The sequence below is a fragment of the Engraulis encrasicolus genome, chromosome 1 (genome assembly GCF_034702125.1).
Source record: "Engraulis encrasicolus isolate BLACKSEA-1 chromosome 1, IST_EnEncr_1.0, whole genome shotgun sequence".
Taxonomy (NCBI): domain Eukaryota; kingdom Metazoa; phylum Chordata; class Actinopteri; order Clupeiformes; family Engraulidae; genus Engraulis; species Engraulis encrasicolus.
In genome coordinates, this window is record NC_085857.1 from 57,463,448 (window position 1) to 57,487,966 (window position 24,519).

General features: G+C 44.7%; 2 protein-coding genes across 2 annotated transcripts; both read left to right on the forward strand.

Moving 5' to 3' along the window:
• Nucleotides 1–382: 382 nt before the first annotated feature.
• Nucleotides 383–3,783, forward strand: LOC134455712 (zinc finger protein 501-like). The gene is made up of 2 exons (XM_063206959.1): nt 383–836; nt 2,768–3,783. Exons 1-2 carry the CDS (start codon nt 509–511, stop codon nt 3,754–3,756), a joined length of 1,317 nt encoding a protein of 438 aa, XP_063063029.1. The 5' UTR covers nt 383–508; the 3' UTR covers nt 3,757–3,783.
• A 15,110-nt stretch (nt 3,784–18,893) lies between these two features.
• Nucleotides 18,894–20,048, forward strand: LOC134458634 (TANK-binding kinase 1-binding protein 1-like). The gene has a single exon (XM_063211067.1). The coding sequence runs from the start codon at nt 18,894–18,896 to the stop codon at nt 19,737–19,739; it is 846 nt and encodes a 281-aa protein (XP_063067137.1). The 3' UTR covers nt 19,740–20,048.
• Nucleotides 20,049–24,519: the final 4,471 nt, after the last annotated feature.

A 24,519-nucleotide genomic window follows, 5' to 3' on the forward strand; every position in this document is an offset into this window, starting at 1 on the left:
TTTCAACAGATGATTATGAAAGAACGGAAAGGGGTAGAGAGACACCGTTTTTTTTCTGATGACAGATGAGCGTCTAATCTGTGTTTTGATAGGTATGGTGTTGACATAGACACAGAACTCAATTTTCTGTGAGCCTCCAAAAAACACCCAAAATGCTGAAAAATGGCTGGCACTCCGAGGTACTCTTTTATGAAAATGGCTGGCAGCCAATGAGTTAAGCAGTAGCCTATTGTAAAACAATTTTGGACCTGACAATCCAGCAAAACAAACATTACGGTCCCACTAGCGGGCTTTTATTTTGAAATAGGAATTCCTGATGACATCGATATGGAAAAAGATGCGAATGCTGCTGACTTTACGCATTCCTGGTTTCCTCCTGCATTCAGAGAGAAGCCAAAGACACAAAAGAGTCTCGCTTATTGCCGCAGCGAATGTTTGAAGCGGAATCGTGTATCATCGTGTTATTATAGGGCAGGGATAACAATTAAAGTATCTGAGGCTTGTTGACATGGATAGCGCGCTAGAAAACGCGGAGGGTTGCGAGGACGCAGGGAAACATGCAGACTCCTCCCCGGAGTCCACGGAATCTTTGGTTTGTAAAAGTGAAATCGGATCATTAAGTCCACCGGCGACAGTCGAGGTTAAACTAGAGGCAAATGAGGACCGTGGATACGAGAAGGACCCTCTGACAGGATCAGAAACAGATGAGGAAGACGATGATGATGATTTTCACCCGCCTTCATCAGTGTCCAGCAGTACGGACGTGTCAGAGGGCTCGTTGGAGATTGACGTGAAGGGAGAAGAGATGCAGGATGAAAGCCAAAGTTCTCTGAACGGTCAGTAACCTATACTGTGTAGGCTACTCTCTCTGGTAGCCTACTGTCAGCTACTTAGTAGTCTCACAACTTCCAACAATAACTTTAGAAACATTTTGCCTGTTTACCCCCGTAATAGTAGGCTAACCACTGGGTTCCAAATGATCACGCAAATCTTCTGTGAAATTAGAAGCAAATAAGGCAGTAGGCCTAATCAAAAGCTGTTTCAATTAAAAAATAAAAAGTCTACGGGTCTTTTTCTTTTTTTTAAAGTCATTATTATTGTAGAAAAACATAACAGAGGTCAAAACAGTCTTCCAGGGGTTGTCTCGTAAAATAAAAAGTACATAAAGGAAAGAACAGAAATATGAAAATAAATAAAATGACATGAAAGTAGCGTTTGGGGTTGGAGGGGTGCGCGGAAATTCATGCGGCGTAATTGAAAAACGGTGTACAGTATGGCATTGGCGGCGCATGGACAAACTATAGGCCTACATTTCAGCCATTTATATTTTGAGAAATGACCCATGACATGTAAAATAGTAGCATATTACTATTAACAACATATTACACATTTATGTCTATATCCATATTCATTACACATTCATTTCTATATGCAGCTCTATATCTCCTCTGCTATTTCAATGAAGGCCGCCATCGAACTCATTATCATACAACTGTAAAACAAAGCCTGGGCAGAGTCAGTAAGCTCATCCCAACTGTCCCTGCTCTGAAGGTTTTTTTTATTGCTCCCAAACCCAAGTTAACAACACCAACTTGATTAGGCTTTGGATCCCTCTGTTTTTCAAGCACTATGTGATGAATACTCCACGCCATAGTTTCCGTTTTTTAATTATTTTTTTATTTATTTACATTTTCGGAAACTATGGCGGCCACATTTACGCGGTGCGACATAGTTTCCTCAATGTATGGGAAACACTGAACCATATTTTAAAAGCAAATCGGCTTTAGAATGGCTTCATAACAATGAAATACACATTCTGGAATAGCCTTTAGGCTGGTTTATCAGGCTAGGCGGGAGCATCATTATTATATGCGGCTACCTTGCTGCCTCAGGCCCTTGTCGGTTTGCTTTTATCAGTGGAGCAATGAACTCAGAAGTTTATTGAGATATTTTATAGAAAAAACGTTAGGAAGTCTGTCACACAGTAGAAGCACACAAGAGGACGGGTGGTGAAATGGGACAACAGCCCCTATTATACAAACCGTAGAAGCAAATCGGCTAAATGGCTTCATAACAATGAAATAGACATTCTGGAATAGCCCAGTCAAAGCCCCGACAAAAAAACAATTGAGATGATATTGCATGAACTCAAGAAAGTCATTCACTCCAGACATCCCATAAACCTTGCTGAAGAGGGGCAGTTTTTTAAAGAAGAGGGAGACAAGATACATCCAGATTGTTTTGTTAATCTGATCTGCAAACAGGACACATCTGGTTAAGGTCATTGTGACTAACTGAGGGTTAAAACCTATTGAATTCAAGGGTGTACTTACTTATACCTTGCTGTTCTGTGAATGTTTACATCTTGTGGCCAATAAAAGCATGTCATGTAAATGTTTGTGTGGAATTAGTTAAAGCAGAGTCTGATCGTTCCTTCTTGTGATTCCCGATAAGATCAGACAATATTTTATGACCAATTTTGACAGAAATATAAGAAATTTCAAAGGTTGTACAAACTTTTTCCTATTACTGTATCTTCGAACCTACCGAAGAGTAGAGGACATCAGTTAATAAAGGACATATCTTTGCATGTCCATTTTTTCTTTTTACAGCAATAATATTTTCGTAGTTTCTCCAATGTATTTTCTAGGTATTTGAATTTAAGCTCTTTGGTTTCAAGTGTTGTTCGCATATAACTATCTATTCAAACATGTAGTGCTGTAAACATGTTGGTGTTATTTAGTAATGACTTTCTGTCTCATTGCAGGTGATGATGCACAATGGAATCCACCAATCAGAAACTGGAAACCTGTTGGCAGACGAAGAGGAAAAAAGACTTCCACACCAACAGGCCGTCTTCAAAAGAAACAACAGATGATTAATCTCAGTGAAGATCAATACCAGTGTAATACCTGTGGAAAGAGTTTTACTGACAACAGCCAACTCACTCAACATCAAAGAGTACATTCTGGAGAAAATCCTTACCAGTGCACTACATGTGGAAAGGCCTTAGCAGACAAATATAAGCTTATAAAACACAATCGTATCCACACTGGAGAAAAACCTTACAAGTGTACTACATGTGGAAAGGCTTTTTCAGATGGACGTGACCTTAAAAATCACCTCAGTGTCCATACTGGAGAAAAGCCATACAAGTGCTCTACATGTGGAAAGGCCTATGCAGACAGGCGTGTTCTTATGAAACACAACAGAATCCACACTGGAGAGAAGCCTTACCAGTGTAAGACTTGTGGAAAAGCCTTTGCACGGATCGGCTCTTTAAGTGAACACAAAAAAATTCACACTGGAGTAAAGGAGCATGCATGTCCTACCTGTGGAATGGCCTTCATCAATATTGCCGTCATGAAAAGGCATCAGAGAACTCATACAGGAGAAAAGCCATATCAGTGCAGCACTTGTGGAACGAGCTTTGCAACCACGTATGGTCTTAAAAGACATGAACTTGTCCACTCTGGAGAAAAACGATTTCAATGCTCTACATGCCCTAAGGCCTTCACAGATCGAAGAAACTTGGAGATTCATGAGAGAGTTCACACTGGATTAAAACCCTATCAGTGCTCCACATGTGGAAAGGCGTTTAGAAGCAAAGGTGAACTCAGAAATCACCTGAGAACGCACACTGGAGAAAGGCCATATCTGTGTTCCATATGTGGAAAGAGTTTTGCTAGAAGCGACCATCTCATTAGGCATCGACGGACTCATTCAGGTGAGACGCCTGTTCAGTGTATGACTTAAGATTTATTTCTGACAAGTAAAGCTTATTTTTTTCAAAATATCTGGGTCATAACGTGCTTAAATTATGTGATCATCGGGTATGCTTTATCCAATTAGCCAGTTTGATGCAGAGCAAGTAGCAGGTGAAAATATATAATACACTCCAATGAGTAAAAGTAAGCAAGCATGGCAAAGCATGGCAAATATAATGTAAACAATTTAAGCCGAATATATAAATGTAAAATATATGTAAAATACGTATACAGGTAGGGCCCTATGATTTCCGCGATACAGAAAACACGGACGGAATCACAGAATGTGGACATTGAAGTAGAATTTGGTTATAAACGCGGACTTGCGCTGAATTTGCACATTTCTTATGATAACATACAAAGCGGATTCCAAAAAAGTTGGGACACTTGGTATTTTGTGAATAAAATCAAAATGCTGGCATTTTCAAAACATTCAATATGTTAATAAGGTAGAGCATTGTGTATAGACAACATATCAGTTGTTAAAGCCAAGCAGAATGATTGTTTTGGGGTAATTATGTGATCATTTAAAATTTCACCCTTGCAACAAATTCCAAAAAAGTTGGGACAGGGCCAATAAAATGCTTTTTATGTTCGATAAGACTAAACACAACACAAGGGAGGAGGCTTAACATTTAAATACTTTGACTGATGGCATGATTTTATTTTAAAAAAATAGATATTTTGATATGTGAGACATGATTTTCAGCAGCTCAACTGATAGGTGTGTTCTTCGACTTGTTTACCTTCTTGTTAGGCTTAATAAGTGGCATATCCTGACTGCAAGAAAACAATTTTGTCACCTGTTCACTCTTATGATGGAACCACACTGTTGGAACATAGTAGAGATTGAAATTTGCCATCATTATGGGGCAATATCTAAAGGCTGTGCTCCAAAATATAATGCATTGGTAGCTATGTATGCTGTTTAAAGTCTGAATATATCATTCAGCCCTCATTTTAATGCTCTACACGAGTAAGAAGACCATAACCAAGGAATCTCTGCACCCCTTTACCATCATATATGCTGTCTTTCAGACTGACCACTAAATCAAGCTGAAGTATTCATTTTCTTCATAACCTGGAGGGTGCATGACTGCATGATTTTAAAAAAGAATGAAATATTTTCCGTTCTGTAGTCAGAGGACAGTTTCACGTGTCTCCTAGGTCCATCTAGAACGCGCTTTGCCACTTGCAACACTGTTTAATGGCTGCATCAGGTGCTTTAATCAAGTGTTGTGTTTATGGTCATTTTTTCAACAGCTGTCATTGTTGGAGTGTCATAGTTTGCTTATTGACGATGAGTATGTCATGATCTCATAACTCGTGCAAAGATTTTACAGAACTCTACATTACAGAAATGGGTCATTTCACGTGAAATCAGACACTTTGGGACCCGACCGACCAGGATTTCAATCATACTTGGTGTGCCTTTTTAGTAGCAAGGTAGCACCCCAGAACTGCATTGGTTTGAATCTGACACTAATATTAAGGGAGAAACAGACTAGGAAAGGTTCACATGTGAGGGTAGGACACTATACATTCAGCCTTGAATATATCAGTCAGTGTTAGTCACAAAAAGATGCCTGTGGTGTTGTTTGAAAGCTCCTTTCTGGCTCTACATATTACACAATCAGCTTGGAATACAACAACTCTCAGAATAGGAATTATGATAAATTGAAAAATTAAAAATTGAATATCTAAAAAAGCTATATTTTAAAATGGCCAGTTCCTTGTCCAAACGTAGCCGGCAATGTCATGAGCAACACCTCAAATGCTGGTGTTTGGTTCGTTATTCATTTCAGAGAGAATTTGACTCACAAATATGGCATCATACAGACCACTTACTAATAATATGGTAATACCATAGTAACATCACATGACAAAACAAAAACAAAACAAAAATGGTCAGTGTCCATGGTCCCAGGCAGATGTCCATTTGTACACACCAAATGATGATATGTGATTGTTTGAACATTCCTTCTCTGTGTACCTGTGCCATCCTCCATTTACCGTACTTTAAAGAGATAATCAATGGCTACATTCTCATTTTGTACTCTACCAGTGCATTTGAAGCAGCAGCTGTGTCTTTTGTAGATAATGTATAAATACGTCCCGTTGCAGTTACAGGTTCCACTACCAGTAGCACATCCTGATGATCCATGACAAGTCTATCTGGTCTGAAGGGAAAAGTGAAGGATGGAGATGGTCCATGAGGATGCAGGAAGTTCAGTTTCACCTCTCCAGTGCTCGGCATACATTCCTCAACACATGCTAGCCGCCAGTTGCCATCACATAGAGCTACAACATACCCTTTGATGCTTGAAAATGTAACACATTCCTTTACTGAGCTCAATCTTTCAACTCTGCCTTCTCTGAATGCTGAAAATGGCCTAACTTCCACTGTGTCCATTGACAATGGGCAGAAGCTGTGTAGTTTTTGAGTACCTGGAATAGTTTTTTATTACAACATTTTTTGGCCCTGTCCCAACTTTTTTGAGATTTGTTGCATGCAGGGCTCTACGCTTAGCTTTTTCAATAGGAGCACCTGTGCCCCTAAGTGAAAAAATTTAGGGGCACAGATAAAAATTTAGGAGCACAGTCAGTTTTTGTGACGCAGCTTCATTATTAACACACAGATACACACACACAAATACACATTCTAGAGGGGTAGGCCTACAATTAAAATCACTTCGGGCCACTTTTCCAAATTCCCCCCAGTAAAAGGACTAAACAAAATATTACACATTTATATATATCACATTCATTTCTATACAGAGCTGGTGTTTCAATTTAGGCCTACACAGCAGGATCTGGCAGGGTGCGGGATGAAATTGGTCAGGGGGGGGGCAGATTTTTTACAAGAGAGACCAGAGAGGCAATTACACGTCTGTCCTGAAAATACAATGACTCCATATGGGTATGCTATGAGCCTATAATCAGCCTACCCATGGGTTACACTTTTTTTAACTGCATTTGGTACCACAGTAACAGCAACTCAGTATTCTGAACATTAGGCTACCCTTTGAAAATGTAACATTGTTCTATACTTGCATTTTAGAAATGAAACAAAATAGAGTGGATGACCAAATACATTTCCTCTAAATAACAATTTGACAATATTGAAGGCTTGCACAAAAACGTGTCCTAGGCTACACCCCGAGACTGTCCAAGAAAATACTGACTTCACATGACGTGACGATGATGACAGTTGAGCAAGTGAGCGCACAGAGAGAACCTGCTCTGTGTCCTCCCTTGCCAACGTCTCAGGAGGAGTAACATAAACAGTAGGCCTACAAGCCACCTACTTACAAGATAAGTGTACAAACCGAAGCTATTTCTTCTCACAAAGTTAACAGGTTGAGCATTTGTTAGCATTTGTGCTAAGCGGAGAATTAGCAATTCTAGCGCTGAAGTTTCTGTCCAGCTCTTCTCCGTCATTGGAAGCGCTCGATACTCCCGACGCTTATCTTATTTCAAAACTCCTCCGACTATTTGTCTGTCTGTCTGCCTCTATCTCTCTGTGCGCGGCGCGCACGCTGTCTTTTGCGCCTTCTCTCGTTCACATGTTCCTGCGTTTCTCTATGGGGTGTATTTATTTTAGGAGCAAAATACGATTGAAAGGGTTGAAATATCTACTCGCACAAGTGCGCCCTTTCTATTATTTCGTTCGCACGATCATTTATTTTAGGGGCATATGCGAGCAAAATGCTCGCACTGTAGAGCCCTGGTTGCATGAGTCGAATTTTAAATGACCACATATTTCCCTCAAAACAATGATTTTTGCCTCATTTTAACTATTCCTATGTCGACCTTGTGCCATTGTGCATCTTATGCATGGATTGAATGTTTTGAAAATGCCAGCATTTTGATTTTATTCACAAAATACCAAGTGTCCCAACTTTTTTGGAATCCGCTTTGTAGCTAGACTTGATAAACTTACCTCAGAAAGTGGTAGACAGCATAGACAAGTTAACAGTTTGACGCACCACCAAATATCAACACGGTACCTGGAGGAATACGACACCACTCAGAACGATTTCGTAATCATCCCCTGCCTTAACAACAGTGTAATCGTTCATATTTTTTAAGATATCAAAGAGGACTTATCTAGGGCTGACTGATCAGAAATTTTCGGTTTCGATTCCGGTTCCAGAACCTTTGTTTCGATGCCGGTTTCTGACGGTTCCTATTTTATAAACACACTCGGGATGACGAACATTTAAAAAATCATAACCGACTACCGAGCCTGCCTCTATCCGGTTGAAATCTCCATGAAGTTCAAAAGTTGTTTAAAATCCAGAGCTATGATCTACAATCTAAACCCAACCCGATCCATTTCGTGCTGCACGTCTTTGTCTCCGGTGAGAGATGTTCCCAGCGATGGGAAGCTACATGAGAAATCAGAATACTGTGCAGTCTGAATCTCTGCCTCACAAAACTGGTAGCTAGAACAAGAGTCAGTAGTAGGCCTAGATGTGACGTGAAATATGCTTTCTTTCATTCTCCTCAAATATCTGTTCTTTCCCATTCGCTCCCCTTCACGGCACGGGAGGAACACGGCAAGAAAACAAGTCAGCTGCATTGCAATAACAATTCGCCCTGCTACAATATAATTGTAAAACAGCTGTAACTTTTCACATGGCTTTGTCCATTTACACGTATGACAACAGTCGTATAGGCATAATTATTGCTAGCAAGACGAAATCCCCATAAAAAAACAGTAGTTTGCAAGGTCAAAAGCGTCGGTCCATAATCCCCACGGCTGTCAGAGGGTCTTGCTTATGAAATTACCTGCCAGTACATTTTATGACGGATACCAAAAGAATTCAAGTTCCTTAATAATAAGAGCTCTCATTCTCGAGCTCCGGACCGTGGGTGTGCCTTTGTGTGTCTTTGCATCGCATCGTCAGTTCATAAAAACGATGTTCATGGTAAACATGCACAGTAGTGAATCGTACAAATTTACCTCATCACAAACTGAACCAGCATGAAGTTTTGCATCTGCCCCTGACAACTTGAGCGAGAAAACAACAAGGATAAACTCATATTTCTTTTTTTACACTGAAGCCTACACGCCCCTTTTAAAACATGCGCTGCGAGGGGGTTATGGCCTTGCGCTTGGACGATCAGTGTTAAATGAAAAAACATGGTGACCTGTCAGGATTTGGCCTGTTGAAAAAAATCCGATTTGGGCTTAAAATCAGGGGATTTTGCAGTTTTTTTTGTAGCTCACAGTTGACAGGTACTGAATGCAAAAGGTTTTATTAAACAATGGAAGCTTGTCACGCACGCAGTAAAGCACTGGGCGCACACTATTACAATTATACATTTCTTCCAAAACAATGTCTGAATGTCACAAAAATCTGTTTTTTGCACTGTCCATAATTATGTCAAGCGAAAGTATCCACATAGAGTGTCTTCAGTTTTGATAACCCACGTTACAAATCTGTGAGCCGTGGCGGAATGTCCTTCCAAAACAGCTCCAAACAAAGTATCTCGCGGTCAAAAGTGACTGAGCTCACCTGATGCTGCTGGTGTGAGTTCCTTTTTTCATTGAGATGAAGTCGAAACTTTGTTATGATTCACGGTGTAATCCAAAATGGCAGAGAATGCGCGCACATCAGCAGCACAGGTGCTGGACCAAACATGAGTCCGAAATGTGCCATTCAATTTTTGGGAGCATCAAATAGTGTAGTGGGCCTTTACTTTTCCTCACACGCCGATGTAACCATCTGCAAACCTTGTCTGGCTGTTTCTTGGCTTGCAGTGGCTGTGTCGAAGACGAAGTTTTAATTCTTTGCCTTCGACAAACGCTGGAAATAGGCTTCTCTTCTCTTCTCTTCTCGGTAAAACTTCACAAATTAAAGATGGGCTGATGGTAGTTTCTCTCGTAGCAGCGTTAGTATCCACAGATGATTTAACCACCTGTTTAAAAGGGGGTTGTAGCCTGCCAGCAGTCTCTGCAAGCCCGAATGTGATCACAATTAATGTTCAATAAAGACGCTTTTGCACACCTCTGTAGTTGGGCAGGTGCGTAGGATGTTATCCCAGCCGGGTTGTCAGTCAAGTGAAAAGAGATCCCGCACACTGTCCATTCCACCAACAAACTTTAATACAACGTTTCGGTCATCCGACCTTCTTCAGGTAAAGTTACAAACACAATTCAAACACAAAACTTTTGAAAAGTTTGGTTGACTAGCTTGGACCAATCGGGTCCTGTTGCGCAGGTCACGTCACTCCATTGATAGATTGCCACATCGCCTATCCATTGCGCAACCTGTTTGGAGTGAGGAAACGCCTGTCTCTTCAGTCAGGAAGCCATATACCGCTTGTATTAAGTATTCACCATCAAAATCTAAAAAAAGAATAAAGAGGATACAAAATAAAGACATTGCTTTGCAAAATAAAGACATGTTTTAAACAAAATAAATACATTTTTTTTATAAATAGAAACAAAAAAACTAACTTGTGGATCCCATCTATCAAAAGGAGGCAGAAATCTTATAGCATCACATTCAAATTGAACTCGTCATTTAATCCCTTTGGTGCCAGTGTTTGAAGGGTGTAAATCCAAAAAGCCTCACGCCGCTTTAGGAGCAGGTCGTGATTTCCTCCTCTCCTTGGTAGCCGAACATGTTCAATACCACAGAAGCGTAGTGTCGAGATGTCATGTTTAAAGTCGTTAAAATGGATTACAACGGGATAGTCCCTGTCATTACGACATCTAGTGCTTTTGTGCTCACTTTTTCGTTGCTTCAGCTGGCGTGTGGTCTTACCCACATATACGAGACCACATGGGCATGTTAGAGTGTATATTATGTGTGTGGAATTGCAGGTTATCACACTCTTAATCGGAAACAACTTATTATTGTGGGGATGGCGGAAAGACTGAACTTTCTGGGTGTTGTTACATTGCGCGCATCCACCACAACGATAATTGCCATTGGGTATTGGGGTTAGTAGTCTTTGTGATGATCGTCTTGGCCTGTAGTTATTGAAGTCGGCATGTACCAGTAAATCTCTCAAATTTCGTTCACGTTTATATACGAACAGCGGCATGTCGTGCATTATGTGTGAGAGTTCAGGGTCGGATTTCAATAAATGCCCGTGTTTTTTGAAAATTAGTCGTATGACGTGTGAATGAGGGGAGTATGATGTAATGCATGTTACAGAAAACTTTTTCCTTTTCTCTTGCTCTTTTTAAAGAGATCTGCGCGTGATTTTTTGAGCGCTGCCTCAAATGCGTTGTTGACCCACGCATCTGGATAGCCTCGCTCTCGGAACCTCCCCTTCATCTCCTCTGCTTTTTCAACAAAATCCTCTGTCGTCTGACATATCCGCCTAAGTCTATAAAATTGGCTTTTGGGGAGCCCCCTTTTTAAAGGTGTTGGATGAAAACTGTTTGCCATGAGGAGGGAATTTTTATCAGTGTCTTTCCTGTAGAGTGTGGTGGATAGTTTACCATCCGTTTTAGAAACCCACATATCAAGGAAGTGAACCTTCTCGTGACTATATTCCATAGTGAACTGTAAGTTACTGTCAAAACTGTTCAGTAGCTGGAAAAAGTCCTGCAATTCATCAACTGACCCTTGGTATAATGCCCATACATCATCAATAAATCTAAACCACTTAATGATCTTAGACAGATGAGTATTTTTTTCGGGATTCATGACAAAATTCGCTTCAAAGAAACCAACAAATAGATTGGCATAGTTTGGCGCACAAATTGAGCCCAAAGTTCTGTGTTTGAATTGTGTTTGTAACTTTACCTGAAGAAGGTCGGATGACCGAAACGTTGTATTAAAGTTTGTTGGTGGAATGGACAGTGTGCGGGATTTCTTTTCACTTCATTGACAACCCGGCTGGGATAACATCCTACGCACCTGCCCAACTACAGAGGTGTGCAAAAGCGTCTTTATTGAACTGATTCTGGAACCCGAGCAGGGGTTTGTAACTTTTCGCACCCTCGACGCCAGCAAAAGTTTGGAGCTTTCAAAACATGAACTCTTTCAAAGAACTTAACGCGCTGACACAAAATTGCGCCAACACTTTTGAATTCTCAGAAGAAGATGCTCAAAGAATTCTCATTGACAACGACGACATGGAGAGAATACTATCATCGGAAGATCAAAGAATGAGCCTGGAAAGACTCCATCTTAAGGAGACTCGACTCCTGATGCACAGCGCAACTCTCAGTGAGTATTGGAGAAATAAGAAGATCCCGAGGGGCTTGCGTATCCAAAAAGCACCGACTTTGGGGAAATCTGATGAAACCTTCAAGAAGACATGGGGAGAAATCCTCAACAAGTGTTCGATGGACCTGATGCTGCTAATAATTCAACAAACAACCACCGAAGCCAAGGAGATGAGGGCCGAAATTGAAACGCTGGAAGAGAAGCTGAAGGAAAGCATGGGAACAGAATTCACAAGGATGGAGCACGCCATAAAAGACTCCATCGCAAGATACAAAGAGGAGCTACAAGCCATCAAACTGAACAAGTACAAACGAGATGCAGAAGACTACCAAAAGAACGAAATCTACAAATGGCAGAAAAAAGAGCAAACACCACCTCTCCAACCGGCGAGAGGACCTTTACGCACGAGGACACAGGAGACGAGACCCCCACGGTCAACAGTGAGAGCGCACCAACGACGTCCAGGGAGAGGATACTCACCTCTGGAGAATGACTTCACGTTCGACAGTGACTCCAGTGGTCCAGTGGATGCTCCTTTTTTGGGGAGAGGCAGGCCGTTCCAGAGAGGACCCAGGCCCCGAGGCCAAAGAAATGCAGGAGGGGGAAGCGCGCAGCGAAGACCCCCCCAAGCTTGGACCCAACACAGAACGAAACGGTAATAAACATATCCTCAAAAGAACTTTCCACTGATCAAACATCCCTGCTAGCAAAAGGTTTATCCTTCGTTCCAACGAGTGGGGTGAATATTTTTGGACTGAAAGTTGATCTTTTTAAATGCTTCAGGCAAATAAAATTGAAACATTTTTTCTCTAAAAATATGGACAGTGAAAATACATCACGATTGACCAGCTCTTTTAAACCTAAGAGCACGTTCAGCCCAAGCACCTTGAATGCATCCATAAACACTTTCTGTAGAGTAGTGGAGCAGGAGGTGCTGACAAAATCAAATCGGCCCTTTAAAATCCAAGATAATTTATCAGAAAATGAGAGAAAAGCTTTGACTGAATTGATGAACGACAAAGACCTAATGATTAAACCAGCAGATAAAGGCTCTGGAATTGTGATTCAAGATACTAATAAATATGAGGCAGAAATATTGACACAATTGTCCAATAAGAAATTTTACAAAAGACTGAAATCTGATCCGACCGGCACCTTCCAAAAAGAGGTGCGAGCATACCTAGACGTAGCCAAAGAAAAGAATTGGATCTCGAAGGCACAATATGACTTTTTATACTGCCAACATCCCGTACGCCCTGTCTTCTACACACTCCCCAAAGTGCACAAGTCCTTGACGGCACCACCAGGCCGTCCGATAGTGGCCCAAAATGACTCCCTTTTAGCTCCACTATCTGAGTTTGTTGATTTCCACATAAAGCCCTATGTACATACTTTACCGGCATATATAAAGGACTCTACGGACTTTATCAACAAAATAACCAACATCAATGGAATATCAGATGACATGTTGTTGGTAACTTTGGACATTGCGAGCTTGTATACGAACATACCTCACGAGGGGGGACTGGATGCTCTGAAATTTTACTTATCAGAGAGAGAGGACACTGCCACCCCACCGAGCGAATTACTGTGGGAACTCACTGCTCTAGTGATGAAAAAGAATTATTTCATGTTTCATGGGGATTTTTACCTACAGGTGTCTGGGACAAGTATGGGCTCAATTTGTGCGCCAAACTATGCCAATCTATTTGTTGGTTTCTTTGAAGCGAATTTTGTCATGAATCCCGAAAAAAATACTCATCTGTCTAAGATCATTAAGTGGTTTAGATTTATTGATGATGTATGGGCATTATACCAAGGGTCAGTTGATGAATTGCAGGACTTTTTCCAGCTACTGAACAGTTTTGACAGTAACTTACAGTTCACTATGGAATATAGTCACGAGAAGGTTCACTTCCTTGATATGTGGGTTTCTAAAACGGATGGTAAACTATCCACCACACTCTACAGGAAAGACACTGATAAAAATTCCCTCCTCATGGCAAACAGTTTTCATCCAACACCTTTAAAAAGGGGGCTCCCCAAAAGCCAATTTTATAGACTTAGGCGGATATGCCAGACGACCGATGATTTTGTTGAGAAAGCAGAGGAGATGAAGGGAAGGTTCCGAGAGCGAGGCTATCCAGATGCGTGGGTCAACAACGCATTTGAGGCAGCGCTCAAAAAATCACGCGCAGATCTTTTAAAAAAGAGTAAGAAAAAAGAAAAAAAGTTTTCTGTAACGTGCATTACATCATACTCCCCTCATTCACACATCATACGACCAATTTTCAAAAAACACTGGCATTTATTGAAATCTGACCCTGAACTCTCACACATAATGCACGACATGCCGCTGTTCGTATATAAACGTGAACGAAATTTGAGAGATTTACTGGTACATGCCGACTTCAATAACTACAGGCCAAGACGATCATCACAAAGACTACTAACCCCAATACCCAATGGCAATTATCGTTGTGGTGGATGCGCGCAATGTAATAACACCCAGAAAGTGCAGTCTTTCCGCCATCCCCACAATAATAGGTCGTTTCCAATTAAGAGTGTGATAACCTGCAATTCCACACACATAATATACACTCTAACATGCCCATGTGGTCTCGTATATGTGGGTAAGACTAGAGAATATTGCACTACTACGACCCTAAATACTGTGACACGCAAACAGGAAGTTATGGTCAACTCACTCACAATGACTGATGCGTCCAGGAATGTTCATGACTTGTTTCATTATTGTCATTTCACTGCTGCTCGACATTAAAGCAAGTGAACAAATGGAATGTTGTTCTTATTTATAATGAAACAAGTGGACTTATCAATCGGAGTTCGTCAACGACGCAAAGGAATACCTACCGGTATACACGTGAGTGGACGAATGCATCAAAGAGTAGCCCACTGCTACGCAACTGTATGAATGTCTCAAAAGCGAAGAGGATAAAGTTTAAACCCGCTAGACCAAGGATGAGTGCCCGTTGCCCTATCGAGAGCTGTGACTATGTGGCCACACACGCAGAGGCAGCAGTAATCGCAGCGATGCTGAACATCCACGCGACTACACATACTGCAGCCCACCGAGAGCCACACACTAAACCGAAGGCAGAGAAACTCAAGCGGCCGTCCATCGCATTGGCGGGAACGGCCGAAACATGGTCATACTTCCTAACCCGCTGGGGCGAATACAAGAGGGGCACTAAATTGGTCGGGTCCGATGTTGTCACTCAGCTGCTGGAGTGCTGCGAGGAAGACCTGAGAAAAGACCTCACCCGCGCAGCAGGCAGAAGCCTTGTGGACAGCGATGAAAAAGACGTTCTCTCAGCTATGAAGGCACTTGCAGTCCGCGCAGAAAACACAATGGTAGCGCGAGTGGCCCTATCCAACATGCGACAGGGACATGAAGAACCCATCCGGTCGTTCCATGCTCGTCTGAAGGGCCAAGCAGACACATGCAAGTATGAAATGAAATGCATTAAAGAGGACTGTGGTCAAATAAACGACTTTACAGAGGAAATATTACGGGATGTAATTGCCCGTGGCATAGCAGACCAAGAGATACAAATGGACTTACTTGGTGAAAAAAATCAAAATATGCCATTAAAGGACATGATAGAATACATTGAGGCAAAGGAGTCAGGGAAGCGATCAGCCTCACGCCTGCTCAACCCCCAAAGCACAGACTCAATCAGCAGCTCGTATCGTCGGGAGAAACGGCAGGACGCCCGCGCTAAGGGGAGCCCAAAGGTGGAAAAATCGAAGGTGAAGCCTGAGGGGGCCTGCATCTACTGTGGTGAAACGGGCCACGGCAAGACGCCGCAGTGGCGTGCCCGCCGTGCCGAATGTCCCGCATATGGCAAAACATGCCGGAAATGCAGCCGCCGAAACCACCTCGATAAAGTCTGCCTGGGGGGCCGCTCACCTACACCCCCGCCAGATGAGACTGGCGGAGTGTGCAACGAACAGCAGGCTGCAGCACACGTCGAACTTTGCACACTCACCACAGACAGCGCCAACAACAAGGTATGCACACTGCCCTTGGCCCACCATCTGTACGACGACATGTGCGACAAGTGGATGAGACGCCCGTCTAGCCCTCAGCCTTACGTCCGCCTCACCCTCACCATCGAGCGTGAAGACTACAAGGCGCTGGGCCTCGACCTTCGGAGACACACCCGTGCCGTGACCCTACCCGCTATGGCTGACACGGGTTGCCAGAGCTGTCTGATTGGAGTCATAGTCGCCCAGCAGCTGGGCCTGAGCACAGACGACCTCATCCCTGTGTCCATGACCATGAGAGCCGCAAACAACGAGGGCATACGCATCCTTGGGGCCGCCATCGTCAGGTTCACTGGCAGCAGCAGCGACGCCCGGAGGCTGGAGACGCGCCAGATCGCATACGTCACTGACTCCTCAGACCGCATCTTCCTCTCACGTGCAGCCTGCGTAGACCTGGGCATGATCTCAGAAAAATTTCCAACACTCGGGGAGGTCAACCTGGCGACCTCAGAGCCGTGTGACTGCCCACGGCGTGCGGAACCCCCGGCCAAGCCGACCAGGCTCCCCATGCCGGCCACGGAGGCGAACAGGGAAGCCTTGCAGAGACATCTCCTGGCTCTATACGCTCAGAGCACTTTCAACACATGCCCTCACCAACCCCTACCACGAATGTCTGGTCCACCGCTTCGCCTCATGCTCGACGACGACGCGACACCAGTGGCCCACCACACCCCTATCCCGGTGGCCTTACACTGGCAGAGTGAGGTGAAAGCCGGCCTTGACCAGGATGTTCGCCTCGGGGTGCTGGAAGAAGTGCCTATTGGTACCCCCGTGACATGGTGCCACCGCATGGTGATCTGCGCGAAAAAGAACGGCAAGCCTCGGCGCACAGTCGACTTCCAAGCCCTGAACAAGCACGCTGTTCGTGAGACCCACCACACACAGTCCCCCTTCCACCAGGCGAGACAAGTGCCCAGCGGGATGTACAAGACTGTGTTTGACGCCTGGAATGGCTACCACAGCGTCCCGCTGCACGAGGACGACCGGCACAAGACGACGTTCATCACCCCATGGGGGAGGTACCGGTACCTCTCTGCGCCGCAGGGGTACATAGCGTCGGGAGACGGCTACTCACGGCGCTATGACGAGGTGGTCGTGGACATTGGCAACAAGACCAAGTGCGTGGACGACACGCTGCTATGGGCTGACTCTATCGAAAAAGCCTACTTCCAGGCCGTACAATGGCTCAACGTCTGCGGCAGGAACGACATCGTCCTCAACCCTGAGAAATTCACCTTCGCCTCACCCACAGTGGACTTCGCTGGCTTCACCATTACCATGACTGATGTGCGGCCATGCAGTCGTTACCTGGAGGCAATTAGAGACTTTCCCCGGCCACGAAACGTCACCGATGTCAGGTCCTGGTTCGGGCTGGTCAACCAGGTGGCCTATGCCTTCAGTATGGCCGAGCGCATGCAGTCGTTCCGGAAGCTTCTACAGAACGGCGTGCGCTTCGAGTGGTCCCCGGAGCTGGAGGAGGTCTTCCGTGAATCCAAGATGACCATCGTCCGGGAGATCGAGCGAGGCGTCCGCATCTTTGACAAATCCAAGCCTACATGCCTCGCCACGGACTGGTCGAAGGACGGGGTCGGCTTCTGGCTGTTTCAAAAGCACTGTCCGTGCCTGCCAGTCAAACCCTTCTGCTGCACCGATGGCTGGAAGGTGACCCTAGTCGGCAGCAGGTTCACCCACGCGGCTGAGTCCAGATACGCACCCGTAGAGGGCGAGGCACTTGCGGTCGCCGACGCCCTGGACAAAGCGCGCTACTTCGTGCTGGGCTGCAGGGACCTCATCGTAGCCGTGGACCACAAGCCCCTGCTTAAACTCCTTGGCGACAGGGCGCTGGACGACATACCCAACCCCCGCCTCAGGAACCTCAAGGAGAAGACCCTGCGCTACAACTTTCGTATGATTCACGTGCCTGGCATGAAGAACAGGGCCTCTGACGCCATGTTGCGCAGACCGGTTGGAACTCGACACCCATCGCCCATGGTCCTCCCGGACGACAGCGTCGCCATGGTAAGCCACCTCTCACCCAACACACACACTGACATCCTGTCTCTCATACGGCGATCGGAGCCTGTGGACGAGGACGAGGGTGACGTCAACGACGACGAGGGTGGCGACCTGACCTGGTGCGCAGCGGGGCTCGAGTCACTACAGTCTGTGACATGGGACCGCGTCAGAGAGGCCACCAGCAGTGATGACGACATGCGCGCGCTGGAGGAGATGGCGGTGGACGGCTTCCCAGAGTCCAGGACGGTGATGCCAGCAACGATCCGTGACTTCTACCAGTACCGCGAGGACATCACGTCGGCTGACGGGGTGGTTCTGTACGGAGACAGAGTGATCATACCACCCTCCCTCCGCGGCGAAGTGCTACTTGCCCTTCACGCCGCTCACCAGGGCGTCTCCATGATGACAGCCCGCGCGGAGTCGTCTGTGTTTTGGCCGGGCATGTCAGCCGACATCCTGGCCACTCGGCGCGACTGTGAACATTGTGACCGTATGGCACCCTCTCAGCCTGCAGCGCCCCCGATCCCCCCTGTCATGCCTGTTTACCCATTCCAGGCTGTATGCGCTGACTTTTTCATGCACAGAGGGGTTCACTACCTCGTGATAGTGGACCGTTACTCCAACTGGCCGATCATCACCAAGTCTACGGGTGGCGCCATGGACCTCATATGCCACTTGCGCCGGGCCTTCGCCACCTACGGGACACCTGAGGAGCTGGCATCTGATGGAGGGCCTGAGTTCACATCAGCGGACACCAGATCTTTCCTGCACAGATGGGGCGTGCACCACCGCCTCTCGTTTGTGGCCTTCCCCCATAGCAGCTGACATCGGCGTGAAGACTATGAAGCATCTCATTACGGACAACACAGGCCCGAAGGGGAAACTAGACACTAACTCTGTGCAAAAGGCGATACTACACGATCACAACACGCCCGACCCTGACACAAAGATCTGTCCTGCGATGTGTCTTTTCGGACGGCCTATACAGGACTTCATCCCTATCCCCCCTGGCAAGTACAGGCCCCATGCGACATGGCGTGAGACTCTGACGGCGAGAGAGGAGGCCCTCCGCAAACGCCACATCCGCACGGCTGAAAATTGGGCCGAGCACACCAAACGCCTTCCACCCTTGAAAGTGGGGGACTTCGTCCGTATGCAGAACCAGACGGGTCTTCACCCCAACAAGTGGGACAGAACGGGCCGCGTTGTTGAGGTGCGCCAACACGATCAGTACGTTGTCAAGACTGATGGGTCGGGCAGAGTCTCTCTTCGTAACCGGAGATTCCTGCGGCGGTTCCTCCCCGTCCGCAATGACCAGATCCTCCCCCGGTCTATCCATGACGACCTGGCACCCCGTGTTGCCACTCCAACTCCCGTCGCCGTGCCGTTGCTGCCCGCCCCCCTGGGTAGCCCTGCGACGACGCCTGGTCCCTCCTTGCCATCGGGGGTCGCCTTGTCTCCTCCACCGCCTGCTGGGAACTCTTCCTGGCAGGGTGGACTGCCTTCACCCCATGCGCCTGCGCCTTCCGCCTGTGATGGCCCCTGTGCGTCGCCACTGACCCCAGCGACCCCTGCGGTCCCTCGGCCCCCGCAGTCGCAGCCCAGCGCGTCGCCGGCATCGGGCTTACGCCGGTCTGCCAGGACGCCTGGCGTACCTGCCTGGCACAAGGACTTCATTATGGACTGACATTTTAATGTGTTAATCTAATGTATTGCTGTTCTCATACCTCGTTTTTATGTTTCCCTTGATGTTTGCTGCCGTTATTGCACTTTTATTTAATTCTTGTTACTAAGCCTTTTTATAGGTGCCAAAGGCTCGGGGGGAGATAGAGAATATTGCACTACTACGACCCTAAATAATGTGACACGCAAACAGGAAGTTATGGTCAACTCACTCACAATGACTGATGCGTCCAGGAATGTTCATGACTTGTTTCATTATTGTCATTTCACTGCTGCTCGACATTAAAGCAAGTGAACAAATGGAATGTTGTTCTTATTTAAAGACCACACGCCAGCTGAAGCAACGGATAAGTGAGCACAAAAGCACTATACGTCGTAACGACAGAGACTATCCCGTTGCAATCCATTTTAACGACTTAAAACATGACATCTCGACACTACGCTTCTGTGGCATTGAACAAGTTCGGCTACCACGGAGAGGAGGAAATCACGACCTGCTCCTAAAGCGGCGTGAGGCTTTTTGGATTTACACCCTTCAAACACTGGCACCACAGGGATTAAATGACGAGTTCAATTTGAATGTGATGCTATAAGATTTCTGCCCCCTTTTGATAGATGGGATCCACAAGTTTGTTTTTTTGTTTTTATATAAAAAAATGTCTTTATTTTGTTTAAAACATGTCTTTATTTTGCAAAGCAATGTCTTTATTTTGTATCCTCTTTATTCTTTTTTTTAGATTTTAATGGTGAATACTTAATACAAGCGGTATATGGCTTCCTGACTGAAGAGACAGGCGTTTCCTCACTTCTAACAGGTTGCGCAATGGATAGGCGATGTGGCAATCTATCAATGGAGTGACGTGACCTGCGCAACAGGACCCGATTGGTCCAAGCTAGTCAACCAAACTTTTCAAAAGTTTTGTGTTTGAATTGTGTTTGTAACTTTACCTGAAGAAGGTCGGATGACCGAAACGTTGTATTAAAGTTTGTTGGTGGAATGGACAGTGTGCTGGGTCTCTTTTCACATCACAATTAATGTTGCCATATTTTTTTACGATAAATAATAATAATAATAATAATAATAATAATAATTAAATAATAAAAAATAAATAAGCGACTGCTTCTGACTGCGTTAACGACGTTCCAGGGTTTAAAATGCGCCATGATAACTGACGTGATGAACATCTGGGAACCGATATGTAGAACTGACAGAAAATGCACGTTTCGGTGCCAAGTAGAACCTTAGCCTTTCTTTTGGTTCCATCAAAGAACCGAATTTCGGCACCCAGTCCTAGACTTGTCTTACCGTCTTGACTGTCGCTTGCAGCGGCTGTGCAAAAACTGAATTCCTCTAACGGTAGAAATGTTTAGGCGTCCCATTAAAATGCCAAATAAATAAAATGCCAAATAAAACCAAAATGTGTGACACTGTTGTCCTGCGCTCTTCGTCCATTGGTAAACATCCGGCTATGCCAGTAGTCAGACGCAGTCAGACGTTTGCGCTCATTGATGCATTATGATAAGCTACAGAAAGCCCATAGTTTAGCCAAAAGTCTCTTTTTTTTGGCTGGCCAGACATAGGCCACAACTAAGCCATGACCTATGTATTCCCCCTGTTCCGTGTATTATGGCAGGACATAAGAAAGCCATACATAATCCAGTGTATTGGCTTTCTGGACATACGCCATATCTAAGCCATATATTCCCCCCCACCCGTCTCCGCCCCTTTTAGAGTATTATGGCAGGACATAATAAAGCCATAATTAAGCCAGAGTCCAGTTATGGCATTCCATACAAATACCAAAACTTGCCCAAAATTGAATGGCTTTCAAAGTGTTTCCCACAGAAATTTTGGAAACTATGGGGGCAGTCGTGATTTTTTTGTCCGGGGGGTGGGGGTCTTTTCCCGGGCCTTTTTTTTGGGGGGGGGGGGGTTATTCACGCAGTATAAATGCAAAATGGCAAAACAATGAGTACAGTATGACATTGGCGCATGGAGAAACATAGGCCTACGCCTACATTTCAGCCATTTATATTTTGAGAAATAAGGCTACATAATACACATGCAGGGGTCTATGTAATTAAAAAAATAATAAAACAAAATAGGAGCAGAGATAAGATGTTAACGCATAAACAAAAAGGGTCTAAGAGGGTAGGCTATGCCTTTTCCCCACACACACATTCTACATGAGGGGTGCTGGTCACAGGGCCAGTTTTTCAACATATTACACATTTATGTCTATATTCACATTCATTACACATTCATTTCTATATGCAGCCCGATGTCTCCTCTGCCTTGTCAATGAAGGCCTGTCACCTAACTCATTACAACTGTAAAACAAAGCCTGGGGAGTGTTAGTAAACTCATCCCAACTGTCCCTTCTCGGAAGGTTTTTTTTTTTATTGCTCCCAAACCCAAGTTAACTACAACAACTTGACAAGGCTTTTGATCCCTCTCTCTTTCAAGCACTTGTGGTTTTCTCTATAGGATGTATTTACTCCAGGAGTAAAATGCGAAGGAAATCGTAATTGAAATCGCTTTAAACAAACACGGAAATCGTCAAAAGAAAAGTTTAAAAAAAAAGTAAAAAAAAAAAAAACATTTTTTTTTTTTTTACATTTTCGGAAACTATGGCGGCCAGATTTAAACTATGGCGGGCCGCCATAGTTTCCTCAATGTATGGGAAACACTGGCTTGAAGAAGGTCAATAGACAGAAATGTTGCAGTAAACCATGCAAATGTGAACACTGTGCGAGAGCTTTCTTTGCTTTAACATTGGTGACCTAGGGGTTTCACGCCTACGCACCTGATCAAGGAGGTGTGCAAGAATTCTTCACTTACTAAATCCCCTAAAAGGGAAAAAGTACTGTAGGTGACGCCTTACTTTGATAAAAATGCGGCACCAGTGTGCCCCAGGTGCTGACAAAATTTAGGAGCAAATAGCAACACAGCGTTGCATAACCGGGTGAATATGCTGTCCGAGGCGCGATTGAAGCAACAGGGAATCGCTTCTGTGCAGTAGGAAGCGATACGAGCGGTTGAAGCGACTAGAGTATGTCCGTTACAAGCAGAACTCAAGCATTCACACATTACCATTGGCTGTGGTCACTGACCTCTATACAGTCATTGGCTGTCCCATCTTGTCGCTGAACCGCGTCATAGCTCATTTGTATTCCCAGGAGTTTAACTTCAAACTGTCGCGCTCGCCGTGCGAATCGCCTCCAGAATCGCTTTTGTCGCCTCTCTCTTGTCGCGGCCGGTGTATTTGCCCGGTTAATCTGTACCAAGCCGGCTTTAATATACTCGCATTCACCCTTTACATGTGTAGCAGAGTGGTGTTTACCAAGAGTTCAAACTTTTACTCTATCAGGTTTTAAAAGGTAACTACGCCAGTCAGGGCTGGACTGGCAATCTGGCAAACCGGGCAAAATCCCGGTGGGCCGACGCCCCTAGAGGGCCGGTGATGTCGGTTTTTAAAAATAATTGTTATTAATGTTTAAAAAAAAATGTGACCGGCGGCCCACAATTTCGTGCTGACGGCCCTCGGCCCTCCTCCAATGACATCAGCCCACACATAAAGGGGGTAGAGGGAGGGGGTGTCCCATTGGTGCATCTGAGTCGGACTTAACTATTAATTGCGGCCCCACCCCTACCCTGCATTACGCGCGCACATTTGAGACACAAGCGATGGAGAGACGAAAACTAAAAGGTGGTGTGGAAAAGCTTGCGGAAAAGGGATAACAAAAACTTGCAGCAGAGGCAAGATAATGTGTTCACGCATGTAGTGTTGTAGCAGCAGGAGAGGGACAACAACTTCTGTATGTTGGAAGTGAAGGAGCAGGCTAGGAGACAGCAGGTGGAAGCGGCTGTAGCCTCTACGAGCCCTGACAGGTATGAGTCAAGTCAAGATCTGTTCTTTCAAACTTTAGGATACTCCATGCCTCTCCCCACCTCTCACTTCAGCATTAAACATTAATATTAAATAGACCATTAATTTCCACCACCATAAGTGTGCTTGAGTGCTTTGACTCACGGACATAGGCAATTGAGAAGACAAACATTCCATACACCAAACCACTGACGTGAATAATATTAACAATATAGTAGCCACGGCAGTGTGCCAAATGTATAGCATTAAATGGAACACCAGTGGTGTTGTTCTAAAGCATTCCGTGTACCAAATGCGTTTCGAAGACTGTCAAACTCGTGCCTACTCTCGCTAAATATTCAGCGATCGTTTGCGTAATCACATTTACCACGCAGTGAAAATGTCCATAGGCTATGTCGTGTAACGTTTGTCGCGTCTCGCGTGTGGAAAAGATTTGGCAAACTGATTTTTAAAAAAAATTGTAACTCCTCTTGGAACACAATCAAACCATATTCTGTAGGTAAAGACCTAGCATATCTCTCTCTCTCTCTCTCTCTCTCTCTCTCTCTCTCTCTCTCTCTCTCTCTCTCTCAGCTGTTATTTTATCCAGGACAATTAGAAATGATAAATGATTGAAGAATTTCTTTTGAATAAGCTTTTGATACACTTTTATCTGTAGACTATTTTATATGTAGCCTACCACTTTCAGCACTGCTCATTTTGAAACTTCAGTATGTTAATGCTTTCTTAACATATTTGACACACTAAATCATTGTGGTGATAGGCTACAGTTCATGATTTTCTTTCATCATTCAAGCTATTAAAGTAGCTTCCTTATGCAATGAGAGATGCATTTTGATAACAGGAAATTAACCCCTCTTCTAATGCACCTGTTAGAAGAACATTTCCAAGTAA

Excerpts from the sequence above, each read along its gene's own strand:
- LOC134458634 (XM_063211067.1), top strand. The coding sequence starts at position 18,894 with ATGAAGCATCTCATTACGGACAACACAGGCCCGAAGGGGAAACTAGAC.
- LOC134455712 (XM_063206959.1), top strand. The coding sequence starts at position 509 with ATGGATAGCGCGCTAGAAAACGCGGAGGGTTGCGAGGACGCAGGGAAA. Across the intron at positions 837-2,767 it reads AAGCCAAAGTTCTCTGAACG|GTGATGATGCACAATGGAAT; the intron begins GTCAGTAACCTA and ends GTCTCATTGCAG.